Source organism: Delphinus delphis, chromosome 1 (assembly GCF_949987515.2).
Source record: "Delphinus delphis chromosome 1, mDelDel1.2, whole genome shotgun sequence".
Lineage (NCBI taxonomy): Eukaryota > Metazoa > Chordata > Mammalia > Artiodactyla > Delphinidae > Delphinus > Delphinus delphis.
Genome location: NC_082683.1, coordinates 158437230 through 158455854, shown reverse-complemented (window position 1 = coordinate 158455854; position 18625 = coordinate 158437230). Strand labels below are relative to the sequence as shown.

The 18625-nt window shown below is 40.7% G+C and overlaps 1 protein-coding gene across 2 annotated transcripts in view; it reads right to left on the bottom strand.

The window, feature by feature from the left end:
• The window catches only part of EFCAB2 (EF-hand calcium binding domain 2), a 129259-nt gene extending 110778 nt beyond the window's left edge, over positions 1 to 18481 (bottom strand). The window contains exon 1 of one of the 2 annotated variants that reach the window (XM_059997060.1): positions 17299 to 18481. In XM_059997060.1, coding sequence (XP_059853043.1) covers positions 17299 to 17329 — 31 coding nt within the window. In that variant the 5' untranslated portion in view covers positions 17330 to 18481. The remainder of the gene's footprint in view (positions 1 to 17298) is intronic. The other variant, XM_059997051.1, reaches the window with a different exon arrangement.
• Between the last annotated feature and the right edge of the window lie 144 nt (positions 18482 to 18625).

The following is an 18625-nucleotide window of genomic DNA, read 5'->3' as shown; positions in this document are numbered from 1 at the left end:
CCCTGTTGATGTAGTGATAAGCTGTAAGTGAAGAAAAGCATTCTATAGTCTCATGATTAAATTTCAGTTTTTTAATGGACCCAAGTCTCTGAATTGTGACCTTCACAAGTGTTTTTTAGCTTATCCCCATCCTCTTAGATGAGACAGGAAGGCTACAAGGCCCTGGAGTTGGTTAAATAAAGATAGGTAAGACAAAGCTCTGGTAAGGTCTTTTCCTCCTGGAGAGCAGATCTTTGCTATGAAGAATGTTCTGGAGATTTCGGGCTTCCCTGGTGGCGCAGTGGTTGAGAGTCTGCCTGCCGATGCAGGGGACACGGGTTCATGCCCCAGTCCGGGAAGATCCCACATGCCGTGGAGCGACTGGGCCCGTGAGCCACGGCCACTGAGCCTGCGCATCCGGAGCCTGTGCTCCGCACCGGGAGAGGCCACAACAGTGAGAGGCCTGCGTACCGCAAAAAAAAAAAATGTTCTGGAGATTTCAAAATGGTTACTTTCTCCCTCCTCCAGGCTAGAGCAACAAGGAGGTCTTTCTTGACACTTTACCAGATAGCCTTGTGGGATTCCTGGAAGTAAAACCCAAGGAAGTGTGAAGGACCTCCCAAGACTGTAGGCTCCCAGAAGTTTCTCATTTACACAGCCTCCACACAGCCATCAGCTATTCACCAAAATTACCAAGTATTTCTTCCAGTTTATGGCAACAGGGGTGATGACTTCCAAGCTCTTACCTGTTGGAGCTGAAACTGGAGTTCCACTTTACCATCCAAGCCCCTGTCATTTGTAGAGAGGGGATAAAAGAGGTATCTCCCAATAGGTTTGTTGGAAGGATTAAATAACATAATTCATGTAAAATATTTAGCCCAGTGCCTACTTCAAAATGCTCATTAGACTGAGAACTCTTTGAACTGAAGTTTAAAGAAATTAAGTGACGTGCCCAAGTAAAATCTGAAAAAAAGCAGTGTCCAAATTCAAGCCCAGGTCTTAGGCTCCAAATTTATTGCTACATTTTATTTATTTTTTAAATGAATTTATTTATTTTTGGCTGCGTTGGGTCTTCGTTGCTGCATGCAGGCTTTCTCTAGTTGTGGCGAACAGGGGCTACTCTTTGTTGCAGTGCACGGGCTTCTCATTGCAGTGGATTCTCTTGTTGTGGAGCACGGGCTCTAGGCGCGCGGGCTTCAGTAGTTGTGGCATGCAGGCTCCGTAGTTGTGGCTCACGGGCTCTAGAGCACCGGCTCAGTAGTTGTGGCACATGGGCTTAGTTGCTCCACGGCATGTGGGACCTTCCTGGACCAGGGCTCGAACCCATGTCCCCTGCATTGGCAGGCAGATTCTTAACCACTGTGCCACCAGAGAAGTCCTAGTGCTACATTTTAAAAATAAGTTATTTTATTACACTCTTAATATCTAAAAAAATCCATACTAGAGGTTTACAAAGCATTGTCAAGTATTGGACTTGGTAAATACGTTTTCACAAATGGGTAAGAATAATTTATAATTAGCATTCAGATTTTAAAATATAAAAATAGTTGCTATGTGAGTCTTAAAATTCTGTAGAAATGACATTAATACGAGACTCTTTAAAAATAAATGCCCCTGGAAAAATCTGACCACCCTGATATCATCTTCTTCTGTTTTCCCCTGTCATTTTTACACATTTACACACATAATTTTTAAATGGTTTTAAATGCCTACAATCCAACAAGTCAATACATACCAATTTACTTTGTATCCCCATTTGTCGGATAAGTAGATTTTATCAATGTCTCCAAATTTATAAAAAACTTTAAATAATACAAATTTCCAAAGTGCCTTCCAAAAACAATGACAATTTTTTTTTTGGATGAAACGTTTCCATTTGACTTTTTTCAAGTATGGTAAAATAGACATAACAAAAAATTAACCATCTTAACCATTTTAACCATCTTAACCATTCAGTAGCATTAAGGATATTCACACTGTTGTGCAAACTATCTCTAGAACTCTTATCTTGCAAAACTGAACACTATACCTGAAACCTAACAGGACCCTGTGGAGCTCCTGGGCATGGAAGCCTTTCTGTGTCCCCCATTTCTTGTTTGTAGGGAATAGACTTCAGCCTCCATGACCTTTCCTGAGTCCCAAATGGCAGATTCGAACAGTTGTTAATCAGGGAAGGGAGGGGATGCAGAGACAAGGGAAGAGCAGTCAAGAAACAATAGTGCAGCCTTGGGACAGGGTCCTGCTTCCCCTTCAAGGGATACACATAACCATACAGTAAGTCCCCTACGTATGAACCTTCAAGTTGCAAACTTTCAAAGATGTGAATGTGCACTCCATCAACATCAGGCATGAGTGAAATTGCAGCTTGCCCTCCGTCTCCTATTGCTGACGATCCTTCAGCTCTACCATCTCCCACCTCCTCTCCCTCCTCCAGTCAGTAACTCTTTTTGTCTTTTCACTCGATGCCAGCGCCTGTATGTCAGCTGTCTTACTGTACTACTGTACTTTTCAATGCACTGTACTGTAAGGTTAAAAATGTCTTATTTTTCATGTTTGTTGGCTTTTTATATATTTGTGTGAAAAGTATTATGAACCTATTACAGTACAGTACTACGTAGCCAATTGTGTTAGTTGGGTACCTAGGTTAACTTTGTTGGACTTACAAACTGGACATACAAACGCTCTCTCAGAATAGAACTTGTTTGTATGTAGGGGACTTATTGTATCTTTAAGCTCTTCTGCAGAACTAAAACCCCCACCAAATGGAAGATGTTCCAGAGAGAAGGTCACAGTTTGATAACCTCGAGAAGCTCATCAGGAGACCACCTGAGGCCAGATTAAAGGAATGCAGGCTCTGCACACACCCTGATCATTATTAGCAACCCACCCTTGAACCACTGCTATAAAACTCCTCACCAAACTCCTCACCAAATCCCACCGGGTTGGGACACACAGTTTTTCAGGGCACAGGCCAGGTGTATCCCCCTTTGCCTGGCAAAGCAATACAGCTATTCTTTGCCAAGACAGAGAACTTTACCCAGTTCTCTGTCTCCAAGATTTGATTCAGCACCAGTGCACAGAGGCCAAGTTTTCACCATTAAATTTGGCACCCAACATGGGGCTGACTTGCGGACAGTCCCACGGGGATCCCCTGGTTGAATTGGACACTCCAAGGTTTTCTCCACCTCAGCCTCTTTCAAGAGAGCAAAGGATTGGAGAATTCCTTTAAAGGCCAGATCACCTGGGACCCTTGCCTAGAAAGGACGAGCCCCAGTCATACCCATTCCACCATCCCGGCAGCTGGAACTCCCAGGCGGGAGCAGATGGAGGAAGAGGGACCATCCTAGCAGCTGCTGGGGCCATCTTCATCTCAAGAACATTCCTCTCTTCTTCCTGCCCATGACGGCCTGAATGTCCTACTCTAAGGAATTATTTTGGGAAAGGAGAAAAGTAGTGTCTGGGACGTCATGATACCTCAGCCAGCATGTGGTACATCCCCTGGCATGGAGTCCGAGGCCCCTTTGGCCCTGTCCATTGAGAGGAACCCTGGTTCCCATTTGGGGGATTTTCTATTCTGGGAAATCCCATTTGGAAGGCACACTGCTTGAACAGAGGTCACAGGCTAAGTTGGGACTTGGAAGCCAATTTCAGCCTTGTGCTATTTGGTTTTTAGTTTCTGTTTGGTTTTTGGTTTCTTTGGTTCGAAGCTTCTGTTGCTGGAATGGATTTTGGTTTGTTCCTGGTCCACCCATGAGTGTTCTATCAATCAAACATGGGAAGCGCTTCTTCTTAAATTCCATCTGATAGCCCCCTGGGGAAAATCCTGGTAGACTGGTCGACCTATAGTTATAAACCTATGACTAAGAAAAAGGAATGAGATTCTATTGTAATTCTGTTTGGGCAACATACATTCTTGAAAATGAGGAAAAGTGGTCTTTGAATGGTAGCCTAAATTATATACTATCGTCCAGCTAGAGTTGTTTTGTCACAGGAATGAAAAGACAGGAGAAATTTCGTATGTTCAAGCACTCATGCAGCTACATAATAAAGAAAGTGAACAGTAATGTAATAGGAGGATGGTACAAAGAGAAAAGAAAGTCATTTTGTCCTAGAGCTGGTTGTTTCTGAAAGGGGAAAAAAATAAGGGACAAAATAATATGGATGCAGAATGTGATGGAAAGTGTGTGAAAAAGGGACACTGAGAAAAGAGTTGCGCATGATCAGGATTTTCTAACATTGAATTAAATCTATTTGGGTAAATGGATTTTGCTGGGAGTAGGCTGGGGCAAGACCGGATTTGGTTTCTCCCTCCAAAGTTTTCTGGGAATATTTTGATAACAGCTTATGAGTTTCTTTGCCTTTAAGTGATCTGTATTTGCCTTTGAAATCTTTTCACTTTGGTTAAGTAAATAAGTATTGTTTGGCAGATTCTAAAAGTTCTTCTGACCTCCAGCCAACTTAGGTGCTTCAGAGGAACCTTGAGGCATCTCAGAGAAATACTAAATTAACATGTTAAATTACATGGGAAGCATTGTCAAGTCAGTAATTCCTAAAATTCTAGTATGTCCTGGTAAAATTTTATCAGTCATAATCCTAGTTATTTGTAAATGTTGTATGTCACAGCAATAACTAAGTTTCTTTTGTCAACCACTGTGACTAAATGTTTAACCATGACTTTTTAAGTCTTTCTGTGATTTATAGACAGTTATTATTATACTCTGATACTTTTGCAAAGTGCTTCATCTTCAAGAGGATTTATGTGAAGGACCCTTTTGACAAATACAGGTCTCTGATGAATTTCACATCACACTGCTGAACTGGGTCTACTGCTAAAAGCACATGTACAATGCCTGTGTAACAACTGGGTATAAACAATAAAGTGTACGGGGTCTATAAAGTGTTTTCTCATTAACATACCTCTGAGCTTATTCAGATACCTGATCAGTTCTCCCCCTATGTGGACTACCTAGGCAAATATAAAGGAAGCATAGCACCAAGGGACCTCGTCTAGACCCAGAGCAAACAGCTAGCTGAATCACCCCAGCATCGAGGGACAAATATTTCCATCATCAATGTTTTCTACTGAAAGACTTGAAATCAAAAGAGGAAATGATGAAAGAAAAAAAAATCTGTACGTATTGAGGTATGGGGAAGTCACTCTGGCTTATACATGGTTTAAGTTTAAAAAGTGGCCTATTTTGTGGCCCTTTGGACATGCATTGTAAATCTGCTTTGGCCATTGAGGAGGAGAATACATTTGAAGGTCAAAATGGAATAACTATGGTTCAGATATCCAAGGTAAAACTAAGTGACCATTGTGGAAGTTGTCACTCCTCATACTTATAAATGGGTCTGTTGCACCAGAATGGTGGACCAAGGGATTGAGATCTTAATCATACAAGACTCGGATCCAGGACATGGAACTCAAATATTTTTAATTTGGTAGCCATTCCGCAAAATTTAGGCAGGACTACACCCCATTTCAGCAGTAAGTAGCCAGAGTGGCAGTAACCCCATTCCCTGAAAGATTTGGGGAAAGATAAAACTGAAAAGGGGGATTAAAACTGAATCCCCCTAAAACAAAGTTCGTCTGCCAAGTTTATGACTGTTTCTATCCAAAATGATTATTCCCTTTCTTGTCCAGCATCTGTTCTCAAGACTGAGGAGTATCAAAGAAAAGGGGGGAGAGAAACCGAGCAGGACTCTGTGGGGCTCCTGGGCACAGAAGCCTTTCTGTGTCCCACATTTCTTGTTCATAGGGAATAGGCTCCAGCCTCCACAACCTTCCCAGAGTCCCAAAGGACAGATTTGAACAGTTGCTAATCAGGGAAGGGAGGGGATGCAGAGATAAGGGAGGAGCAGTCAAGAAACAACATGCAGCAGGGTCTTCGTGCCTCCTCAAGGGATACACATAACATCTTAGAGCTCTTTACAGAACTAAAGCCCCCAATAAATGGAAGATGTTAGCATTCTTCATTCTAGATTAAAGGAACCAGAGAAGTTCTTCAAGAGAACACCTGAGGCCAGATTAAAGGGACCACAGAAACTCGTCAGATCACCTAAGGCCAGATTAAAGGAGTGCAGGCCCTGCACACACCCTAATCCTCATCAGCAACCCCACCCTTGAACCACTACTATAAAACTCCTCACCAAATCCTCCTGGGGAAGGACACAGAGTTTTGAGGGGCACAAGCCCGCTGTGTCCCCATTTGCCTTGCAAAGAAACAAAGCTATTCTTTTCTACTTCGTCCAAAACTCTGTCTCCGAGATTCAATTTGGCACTGGTGTACAAAGGCCGAGTTTTTGGCATCATACCCACTAAACAACAACCTCCCTTTTATCCTTCCCCTGGCAACCACCATTCTACTATGAATTTGACTACTCTAGGTACCTCACAGAAGTGGAATCATACAGTATTTGTCTTTTTGTGACTGGATAAGTCCACTCAGCAAAATGTCCTCAAATATGCATGAACATATACATCCATGCAGTGTATATGTCAGAATTTCTTTCCTTTCTAAGGCTGAATAGTATTTAATTTTATGTATATGCCACACTTTGTTTATCCATTCATCCACTGATGGACACTTGAGTTTCTTCCACCTTTCAACTATTGTGAATAATGCTGCTATGAACACAAGTGTACAAATATCTGTCCAAGTTCCTGCTTTCAATTATTTGGGGTATATACCCAGATGTGGATTTGTTGGATCATATGGCAATGCAATTTCTAATTTTTTGAGATACCACCATACTATTTTCCACAGCAGCTGCACCATTTTACTTTTTACATTCCCAGTTAAATGTCCACAAGGGCTTCAATTCCTCTACATCCTCACTAATACATTATTTTGTGTTGCTGTTGCTACTATAAAAAACAATAAGAACGGGTATGAAATGGTATTGCATTGTCCATTTGATTTTTTTAATTATAAATTTTCTTGACAAATTTTTATAGGTTAGTACAAATAAATTTCAGTCCGATTTTTCTCCAAACTTTTCTTTCTTTTTTTTTTTTTTTTGGTTGTGCCACACAGCTCATAGGATCTTAATTCCCTGACCAGGGATTGAACCCAGGATGCCAGCAGTGGAAACGCAGAGTCCTAACCACTGGGCCACCAGGGAATTTCCTCTCCAAACTTATTAATTCTGAATTAGAGGAAGCAAATTAGGTTTCTATAAGTTGGTTTTCTTCTTCAGTTAGTCTCTCCCTGAATGCTAATCAGTCTAAAATAAGGAGAAAATGTATTAAATGGCCCCCAAATATGCATGAATGCATCATGTGTGAGCAATAATTGGTAAGACTTAAAGTTTTTCTTAACCCTTAGATTCCATGTCATGCATATAGAATCTACTAATCTAAACAGCTACTAACTCCCTATAATGCACCAACCACTTTCCTTCCTATTTATTCAGCATTCCTTTAATGCCAGGCATTATAGGGTGATGAGGGTAATAAGGATGAATAAGAAAATACTGCCCACATTACAACAATATTATGAAATAGATATAATTATTCCTACTTTATATTTGAGGAACCTGAAGATCCTTAGGTTTAGCATCTTTGCTAAGATCAGATACAGCTTGAGAAAGCTGTAATTCAAATTCAAATCTTACTCCAAAGCTCACGTTTTCTACTATTCCATACTGTGCTCTGTACTATCAACAGTTCACTTTTTAAAAAGTAATATTCACCTGCAATTTCTATTTTTTACTTTAGATTTCCAAATGTTGGGTTTTGAGAGGAATGACACAATATGGGGAAACAAAACAAAACAAAACAAAAAAAGCCTGTAAAACTTTGAAGACATCCAGGAGTTGATAAGGAATTGGAAGCACTTTACCAAGCAATGTTATCAAAGCATGCAAAGTCAAAAGAATATTTTAATACAAACAAAAATAGTAAATCCTAGAAAGAACTTTAAGTATCTGAAGCTTGTTTAAAAAAAAAAAACTGACACACCTTCCAAAGCTCACTAGCCTGCCAAAAATTAGAATGTTATTCCTAAGCAGTCTGTTTCCTAGACATGATTTTAATCACAAGTAGAAGATCCTTCCAGTCCCATATAAAACTCTCTAGGAGACAGAAACATTAAAATAAGATTTAAAGATCCAAAGAATCAACAACTGCATTGACTATCCATTTTAAACAAACAAAAAAGAAGAGAAAAAAACAAAAACCATAATGCTCTGGCTGAGGAAACTTATACAGAAATGACAGAAATTCAAAAATAATTTTTCCTATCCCATTTCAAAAATTTCCCTTTCAGTAAAACAAATAAAATTAAGTCCTTTTTAAAAAAATTAACTTGATTATAAAATTTTTAATTCTTCTATTTGTTAACATAACTATGTTACATTTTTTAATCTAGGAAAAAAGATAAGTTATACTATGTTAAAGTACAAAAATGCTACAAATAAGCATGATTTCAATGTATATAAACTTACAGAAAAAATTTTATAAATAGAGCAAGAAACCCGTCATAGATTTAGTTACTTTTCCTTACCAATATTCTCACTACTTGTATCAAGATTAATCCCTAAATGTTGAAGAAGAGCTAGGTGCAATGGCTATCCAGAAACTTAATCCTCCTTTACAACTTTAAAAAAATTCAAGATTAAATATGAACAATTCAAAATACATGTATGTTTTTATTCTTTAAAGACATGCTAATGAATACCATGGCTCTCAAAAAATGTTTGTTGAGCCAGATGAAATAAAAGCATATAGCTTACCTGAAAGAAAAAGGAAAAAACCCCTAACAATAGTTTTATGTGCTTTTAAGTGTAGATTTTTTGGGAAACAGTAAGTAATGTTTTGATTAAAACATAAACACTTTTAATTAATTCAAATGATCTGAATGCAACAATATTTATTGAATTCCTACCATGTGCTGTACACTCTGCAAGACACTGAATATAAAGAAGTGATCTCCCCACCCTCTTTGAGCTTATAAGGTAATGGATATATCCTTCAAAACTATCCTTTTTCTTTTGCGTGATTCTATGCTCATCAAGAAACTTTAGAAATATAGATTTGCCCTCGCCAAAAGCTTAATACACATAAAACAATATATGATATTGCAGAGGTCAGCTTTCTGATCAATGTATCAACATACCCCTATTTAAATTAATAAATCATTATTCAGGTTTGCACATCACTCTTCACAAGTTTAGTTAGCTTGTGTGAATCCTCAAAGCTAGGTCTATTCTTATTAATTGGTTAGATGTAATTTCTGAAACTTCAGAGTTCAGAATCAAATATAGGAGTCGAATATGTGTAAACAAAGATGATATCAGCATATGAATCTCCAGTTTATCCTCAGACAACATACTTTTATTTCATCATGGCCTTCAAACTGCAGTTACTTAACTCATAAAACTGTTATAAAGAGTAAATGAGACTCCCTCTTTTGAAAGCACCAGAATCACAGCTAACTGCTGAACAACCATCAACAGAAAGACACTGGAACTCACAAAAAAAAATACCCCACAACCAAAGACAAAGCAGAAGCCACAATGAGACAGTAAGAGGGGCACAATCACAATAAAATCAAATCCCATAACTGCTGGATGGGTGACTCATAAACTGGACAACAATTATGCCACAGAAGTCCACCAACTGGAGTTCGCTCCCAACCTGGGGGTCCAGCAACAGGAGGAGGAATTCCCAGAGAATCAGACTTTGAAGGCTAGCGGGATTTGACTGCAGAACTTCAGAGAACTGGGGGAAAGAGAGACTCCACTCTTGGAGGACGCACACCAAGTAGTCTGCGCGTCAGGACATGGGGGAAAGAGCAATGATCCCATAGGAGACTGAATCAGAACTACCTGCTAGTGTTGGAGGGTCCCCTGCAGAGGCAGGGGGATGGCTGTGGCTCACCACAGGGACAAGGACACTGGCAGCAGAAGTTCTGGGAAGTACGCCTTGGCGTGAGCCCTCCCAGAGTCCGCCATTACCCCACCAAAGAGAATGTAGGCTCCAGTGCCGGGTCGCCTCAGGCCAAACAATCAACAGGGAGGGAACCCAGCTCCACCGATCAGCAGACAAGCTGATTAAAGCTTTACTGAGATGTGCCCAACAGAGCAACACCCAGCTCTACCAACCACCAGTCCCTCCCATCAGGAAACTTGCACAAGCCTCTTAGAGAGCCTCATCCACCAGAGGGCAGACAGCAGAAGCAAGAAGATCTACAATCCCACAGGCTGTAGAACGAGAACCACATTCACGAAAAGGAGGACAAAATGAAAAGGCAGAGGACTATGTACCAGATGAAGGAACAAGATAAAACCCCTGAAGAGCAACTAAATGAAGTGGAGATAGGCAACCTTCCAGAAAAAGAATTCAGAATAATGATAGTGAAGATGATCCAGGACCTTGGAAAAAGAATAGACGCAAAGATCGAGAAGATGCAAGAAATGTTTAACAAAGACCTAGAAGAATTAAAGAACAAACAAACAGAGATGAACAATACAATAACTGAAATGAAAAATACACTACAAGGAATCAATAGCAGAATAACTGAGGCAGAAGAACGGATGAGTGACCTGGAAGACAGAATGGTGGAAAGCACTGCCACAGAACACAATAAAGAAAAAAGTATGAAAAGAAATGAAGAAAGCCTAAAAGACCTGTGGGACAACATTAAATGCAACAACATTCGCATTATGGTGGTCTCAGAAGGAGAGGAGAGAGAGAAAGGACCCAAGAAAATATTTGAAGTGATTATAGTCGAAAACTTCCCTAACATAGAAAAGGAAATAGCCACCCAAGTCCAGGAAGTGCAAAGAGTCCCAGGAAGAATAAACCCAAGGAGAAACACTCCAAGGCACACAGTAATCAAATTGACAAAAATTAAAGACAAAGAAAAATTATTAGAAGCAACAAGGGAAAAACAACAAATAACATATAACAGAACTCCCATAAGGTTAACAGCTGATTTCTCAGCAAAACCTCTACAAACCAGAAGGGAGTGGCATGATATATTTAACATGATGAAAGGGAAGAAACTACAACCAAGGTTTCTCTACCCAGCAAGGATCTCATTCATTTGACAGAGAAATCAAAGATTTACAGACAAACAAAAGCTAAGAGAATTCAGCACCACCAAACCAGCTCTGTGATGAATGCTAAAGAAACTTCTCTAAGTGAGAAACACAAGAGAAAAAAAGGACATACAAAAAAACCCCAAAACAATTAAGAAAATGGTAATAGGAACACACATATCGATTAATTACCTTAAATGTGAATGGCTTAAATGCTCCAACCAAAAGACAGAGGCTCGCTGAATGGATACAGAAACAAGAGCCGTATATATGCTGTCTACAAGAGACCCACTTCAGACCTAGGGACACACAGACTGGAAGTGAGGGGATGGAAAAAATTATTCCATGCAAATGGAAATCAAAGAAAGCTGGAGTAGCAATACTAATATCAGAAAAATAGATTTTAAAATGAAGAATGTTACAAGAGACAAGGAAGGACACTACATAATGATCAAGGGATCGATCCAAGAAGATGTAACAATTATAAAAATATATGCACCCAACATTGGAGCACCTCAATACATAAGGCAACTGCTAACAGCCATAAAAGAGGAAATCAACAGTAACACAGTAATAGTGGGGGACTTTAACACCTCACTTACACCAATGGACAGATCATCCAAACAGAAAATTAATAAGGGAACACAAACTTTAAACGACACAACAAACCAGACAGATTTAATTGATATTCATAGGACATTCCATCTGGAAAGAGCAGATTACACTTTTTTCTCAAGTGCACATGGAACATTATCTAGGATAGATCACATCTGAGGTCACAAATCAACCCTCAGTAAATTTAAGAAAACTGAAATCATAGCAAGCATCTTTTCAGACCACAATGTTATGAGATTAGAAATCAATTACACAGAAAAAAAAAAAAAACGTAAGAAACACAAGCACATGGAGGCTAAACAATACATTACTAAATAACCAAAAGATCACTGAAGAAATCAAAGAGGAAATCAAAAACTACCTAGAAACAAATGACAATGAAACACTACGATCCAAAACCTATGGGATGCAGCAAAAGCAGTTCTAAGAGGGAAGTTACAGCAATACAAGCCTACCTCAAGAAACAAGAAAAATCTCAAATAAGCCATCTAACCTTATACCTAAAGGAAGTAGAATGAAGAACAAACAAAACCCAAAGTTAGTAGAAGGAAAGAAATCATAAAGATCATTGCAGAAACAAATGAAATAGAAACAAAGAAAACAATAGCAAAGATCAATAAAACTAAAAGCTAGTTCTTTGAGAAGATAAACAAAATTGATAAACCTTTAGCCAGACTCATCAAGAAAAGGAGGGACAGGACTCAAATCAATGAAATTAGAAATGAAAAAGAAGTTACAATGGACACCACAGAAATACAAAGCATCATAAGAAACTACTATAAGCAACTCTATGCCAATAAAATGGAAAACCTGGAAGAAATGGACAAATTCTTAGAAAGGTATAACCATCAAAGCCTGAACCAGGAAGGAATAGAAAATATGAACAGACCAATCACAAGCACTAAAATTGAAACTGTGATTAAAAATCTTCCAACAAACAAAAGTCCAGGACCAGATGGCTTCACAGGTTCTATCAAACATTTAGAGAAGAGCTAACACCACCCTTCTCAAACTCTTCCAAAATATTGCAGAGGAAGGAACACTCCCAAACTCACTCTACGAGGCCACCATCACCCTGATACCAAAACCAGACAAAGATACTACAAAAAAATAAAATTACAGACCAATGTCACTGATAAATATAGATGCAAAAATCCTCAACAAAATACTAGCAAACAGAATCCAATAGCACATTTAAAGGATCATACACCATGATCAAGTGGGATTTATCCCAGGGATGCAAGGATTCTTCAATATACACAAATCAATCTCCGTGAAACAACATATTAACAAATTGAAGAATTAAAAACCATATGATCGTCTCAATAGATGCAGAAAAAGCTTTTGACAATATTCAACACCCATTTATGATAAAAACACTCCAGAAAGTGGACATAGAGGGAACCTACCTCAACATACTAAAGGCCATATACAACAAAACCCACAGCAAACATCATTCTCAGTGGTGAAAAACTGAAAGCATTTCCTCTAAGATCAGGAACAAGACAAGGATGTCCACTCTTGCCACTATTATTCAACATAGTTTTGGAAGTCCCAGCCACGGCAATCAGAGAAAAATAAATAAATAAAAGGAATACAAATTGGAAAAGAAGTAAAACTGTCACTGTTTGCAGATGACATGATACTATACATAGATATTCCTAAAAATGCCACCAGAAAACTTCTAGAGCTAATCAATGAATTTGGTAAAGTTGCAGGATACAAAATTACTGCACAGAAATCTCTTTCATTCCTATACACTAAGAACAAAAAATCTGAAAGAGAAATTAAGCACTCCAATTTACCACTGCAACGAAAAGAATAAAATACCTAGGAATAAACCTACCTAAGGAGACAAAAGACCTGTATGCAGAAAACTGTAAGACACTGATGAAAGAAATCAAAGACGATACAAACAGATGGAGAGATATACCATGTTCTTGGATTGGAAGAATCAACATTGTGAAAATGACTGTACTACCCAAAGCAATCTACAGACTCAGTGCAATCCCTATCAAATTACCAATGGCATTTTTTACAGAACCAGAACAAAAATTCTTAAAATTTGTATGGAGACACAAAAGCCTCTGAATAGCCAAAGCAGTCTTGAGGGGACAAAACGGGGTGGGAGGAATCAGGCTCCCAGACTTCAGACTATACTACAAAGCTACAATAATCAAGACAATATGGTACTGGCACAAAAACAGAAATATAGATCAATGAAACAGGATAGAAAGCCTGGAGATGAACCCACGCACCTATGGTCAACTAATCTATGACAAAGGAGGCAAGGATATACAATGGAGATAAGACAGTCTCTTCAATAAGTGGTGCTGGGAAAACTGAACAGCTACATGTAAAAGAATGAAATCAGAACACTTCCTAACACCATACACATAAATAAACTCAAAATGGATTAAAGACCTAAATGTAAGACCAGACACTATAAAACTCTTAGAGGAAAACATAGGAAGAACACTCTTTGACATAAATCACAGCAAGATCGTTTTTGACCCACCTCCTAGAGAAATGGAAATAAAGACAAAACTAAACAAATGGGACCTAATGAAATTTACAGGCTTTTGCACAGCAAAGGAAACCACAAACAAGACGAAAAGACAACCCTCAGAATGGGAGAAAATATTTGCAAACGAATCAACGGACAAAGGATTAATCTCCAAAATATATAAACAGCTCATGAAGCTCAACAGTAAAACAACAACCCATTCAAAAACATGTGCAGAAGACCTAAATAGACATTTTTCCAAAGAACACATACAGATGGCCAAGAGGCACATGAACAGCTGCTCAACATCACTAATTATCAGAGAAATGCAAATCAAAACTACAATGAGGTATCACCTCACACCAGTTAGAATGGGCATCATCAGAATATCTACAAACAACAAATGCTGGAGAGGGTGTGGAGAAAAGGGAACCCTCTTGCTCTGTTGGTGGGAATGTAAATTGATACAGCCACCATGGACAGTATGGAGGCTCCTTAAAAAACTAGAAACAGAATTACCATATGACCCAGCAATCCTACGATTGGGCATATACCCAGAGAAAACAATAATTCAAAAAGACACATGAACCCCAATGTTCATTGCAGCACTATTTACAATAGCCAGGTCATGGAAGCAACCTAAATGCCCATCGACAGACGAATGGATAAAGAAGATGTGGTACATGAATACAACAGAATATTACTCAGCCATAAAAAGGAACGATATTGGGTCATTTGTAGAGACGTGGATGGACCTACTGACTGTCATGCAGAGTTAAGTCAGAAAAAGAAAAACAAGTATCATATATTAATGAATGTATGTGGAATCTAGAAAAGTGGTACAGATGAACTGGTTTGCAAGGCAGAAATAGAGACATGGATGTAAAGAACAAACATATGGACACCAAGGGGGAAAAGCGAGGGTGGGGGGAGGGATGAATTGGGAGATTGAGATTCACATATATATACTAATATGTATAAAATAGATAACTAATAAGAACCTGCTGTATAAAAAAATAAAATAAAATTCAAAGAAAACAAACAAAAAATAAGGAGTAAATGAGATATACAACAGTGCTTCTCAAACTTTAATGTGCATGTGGATGACCTGCAGGTGTGCTTAAATGCAGACTCTGATTCAGTAGGTCAGGGGCAGGGACTGAGCTCCTTCCTTTCTGATAAGCTCCCAGTGATACCAGGCTGCTGCCCACAGCAGGAGGGGACAGACTTCTCAGTCCAGCTGACTGTTCCCTCCCATTTATGGATGTCTCATCTCCCTTACTGATCTCACCTTCCTTGGGAGAAAAAAATATTTTTTTCAGTATTTGTATCCTCCGAAGTTCTAACCTAATCAGAATGCCTTCCATATGGTAGGCATTAAACACATGCCAACTGAATGAATGACATCCAGCTTTTAACAGTCATTACTTCTTCTATGGCTATAGACAGAATTGTTTCTTCTTTGAATTAGCTTATTTTAAATAGAAACGTATTTTTGAAAACTGAGAAATCAAAACAGCTTTCAATCTACTTTTTTCAAATGAAGAAAAAAAATTGTATTTGCCTCATAATACAGAGCTTTTTTTCCTCAGGCTGACCTAATCATCTTTTTTAAAAATCCACGATTAACTTATTAAAATTATCTTCTAATGATTCTTCCCTTTTTTTGTAAATAATAATTTAATAAATCAAAATAAGTCATCTGGTTTTCTGGGGAAGTTTTAAAACTACTACCAAAAAAAAGTAATCATTTTCTTAGGATGTACCTTATACTTTTAAAGCAGCACGATAAAATTATAATGACATCTTAGGAAAGGTAACATTTAAAAAATACGTCTGACTTTTAGATTAACGGCACCATAAAAAAAATCAAATATTATTGCTATCAGCAGGTAGCTCTTTTGCAGTTTCTCCGCTGATTTTCTGTGATCACCGTGACAAGTGACTAAGTATCTAGGGCTGGCTTCTACACTTGTAAATACTGTTAACCTGATTACATCTTTGTTCCATGCTGAGAAAAATGGTATGTTGATGTTTCAAGCACTCAAGAAAAGAACAAAGGTGGAGTATTATTTTCATTTCTAAGATGTTTACCTCTACAGTTTCATGGCCTTTTTGATGTTTTTGCGATGAGTTTGCCAATTACCAAAATAAACAATTATTTTTGAGTAACTAACGTAGGATAGTAACCAAGGATCAAGTTTTTAAGCAAACCGCCGAATTAAAACAACGTAACGGTCTTGCAAGTAAACATGGATAACCGGGTTTTCGCCTCCCCACACATTAAGCACATCAATCCCCCCGATATGGCGACCCGGAGCCCCGAGGCCCAGACCCGCCTCTGACGCCGCGACGGCGCGCGCTGGCCCGGCTGGTACCGCAGCAGAGGCCAGGCCGGCGCACAGGGCTCTACGAGTTCCCTCTGGAGTTTGCTCTTTCGTCTTTATTAAAGTTGTTTTTTGTTTTTTCGTTTAAGACAATACACCAGGCGGGTAGCATAGCGCCGGCCACCGAGCAGGCACTCCGGAACCTGGAGGCTCGGAGAGAGAGGTACTGTCCTCGAGGTTGTCCTCCTGCGTCCCCATTACGGAGTCAAAATGGTGGCCGCGAACTGGCCCGGGCGGGGTTTCGGCGCGGCAGGGGAGGAGCCCGCCAGACTCTAAAGGCCGGATCGGTCCTCACGCAGGCCCGCCCCGGGGCCCACAGCCCGAGAAGCTGCCGGCGTGGCGCCTGCGGCAACCAGAGCCCGGTCGAGGGATTGGAGGCGACGTCCCCGAGACCGTGAACAAGGACGCCATTATGGCCCTCCCCTGCCAGCGCCTCAGCCACAACCCGCGCTGGAAGCGAGGCTCGGGGCTCGGAAAAAGGGACGAGGAAGGGGGTCGGAACCAGGGCCGGGCGGGAACCGAGAAGCGGGAGGGGCGGGAGGGGCGGAATGACTGCCGGGCGGGAGCGGAGGGGCGGGGCGGGGCGAGGCGGCAGGAACAGGGGAGGGGGCCTCCCCGGCAGGGCGGGCGGCGGGACCTGGCTCGGTCAGCCCTCTCCCTGCGGGTGGGGTCCAGAGGTAGGGTGACCCACCCTGCCCGGAGCTCCCCCGTGCGGCCTGGGATCGCGGCGGGCGGCTAGGGCTGCGCTCCTGCGGCGCCTCTTACCTGTGCCTTCCCTGTCTCTGTCGTCCGCCATCTTGTTGCGGCGCCGTCGCCAGGGAGAGCGCTGTCGCTAAGCTATGTCGCGGCGTCCTGGACCCCTGCAGCCCTGCGGCTAGTCGGCCCTGGAGGATAGGCGGCTCCGAATCCCGAAGGAAGAAGACCCTGGGTGTGGGTGGGGGAGGGAAAGCTTGGAGCGCGCGCCCTCCCCCTTCCCGCCACGACCCTCTGGCGCCCGGGAGACCGGAAGCCCGGACCCGCCGCCCGCGACCACTGAGCCGCGTCCGGGGCTTCAGCCTATCCCTTTAGTACCGAGGCCTGAGCCCTGGTTTTTCTGGCGTGGAGGAAGTATTTAATAATAAAGTTCCGAACCCCTCCTTTCCCTTGTTTATGATCCGTTTGGGGACACAATGCTCTCCCCCTCCCCTCCAGTTTGTAGGATGTGGCGTTGCTCGATTTTTTTTTTACTGCATATTTTAAAACGCAATTGGAGAGATGGGTGCAGAACTCGGCTCCGGGGTGACAGAACCAACCGGCAATCCCACCTCCTCTTCTTCCCGTCCACACCCCGCGGAGAGGCCGGACCTGCCCCACCTCTGGCCCCCCGTTTTCTCCCGTCCAGTGCTCGCCGCTCGCTCCCAGAGACGGGGACTGCACGGCGGGCGAGAGCTGGAGTTGGGACGGAAAATTGGGCCGGCGCGGAAGGAAACCAGAGCCATTAAACTGTTATTACTGGAGGAGCGGAATCGCTGTAGAAAAAACATGTGTAAAATCGGCGCAAACACTGCGTCGTCAAGGCTGCGATTTCTGATACAAAATAGAAGGTTCTCATAGCAACAGAAACGTGCCCATCTTATGCTCACTGTTACGTACATGAAATTTCTTGTGAAATTTGACAAGACCTCCAGTTAAAATTACTGGGAAGGAAAGTTTTAAATCTCGCTTTTCTAGAACTTCGAAGCCGTGGCATGATGTTAAGTTTTCGTCTCATTTTAAGGAAAAGTTCACTATACTACAATATTTTCTTTTAAAAATGATTTTTGAGTAATATGCCTAATGGTATGGTTCAAACAAATATATATTTTCAAACGAGTTTTAGATGCTATTTAAATGCATGTGTGTACTAATTTAAATTACTTGATTTTATGTAAAAATCGATTATAAACTAAATATTAAGAAGCCTTCAAAATAAAAGGTATTTAATGGTTTTACTGAGTTTTTATGTTCATATTATTCTGGTTCTGTAATCCCTCAGTAAACCCTAAAGAAAACTAATATTCTTTATTAAAATATTTTTTCTGTAGGAGATACATGGTGCTGCGATCAGCATTCT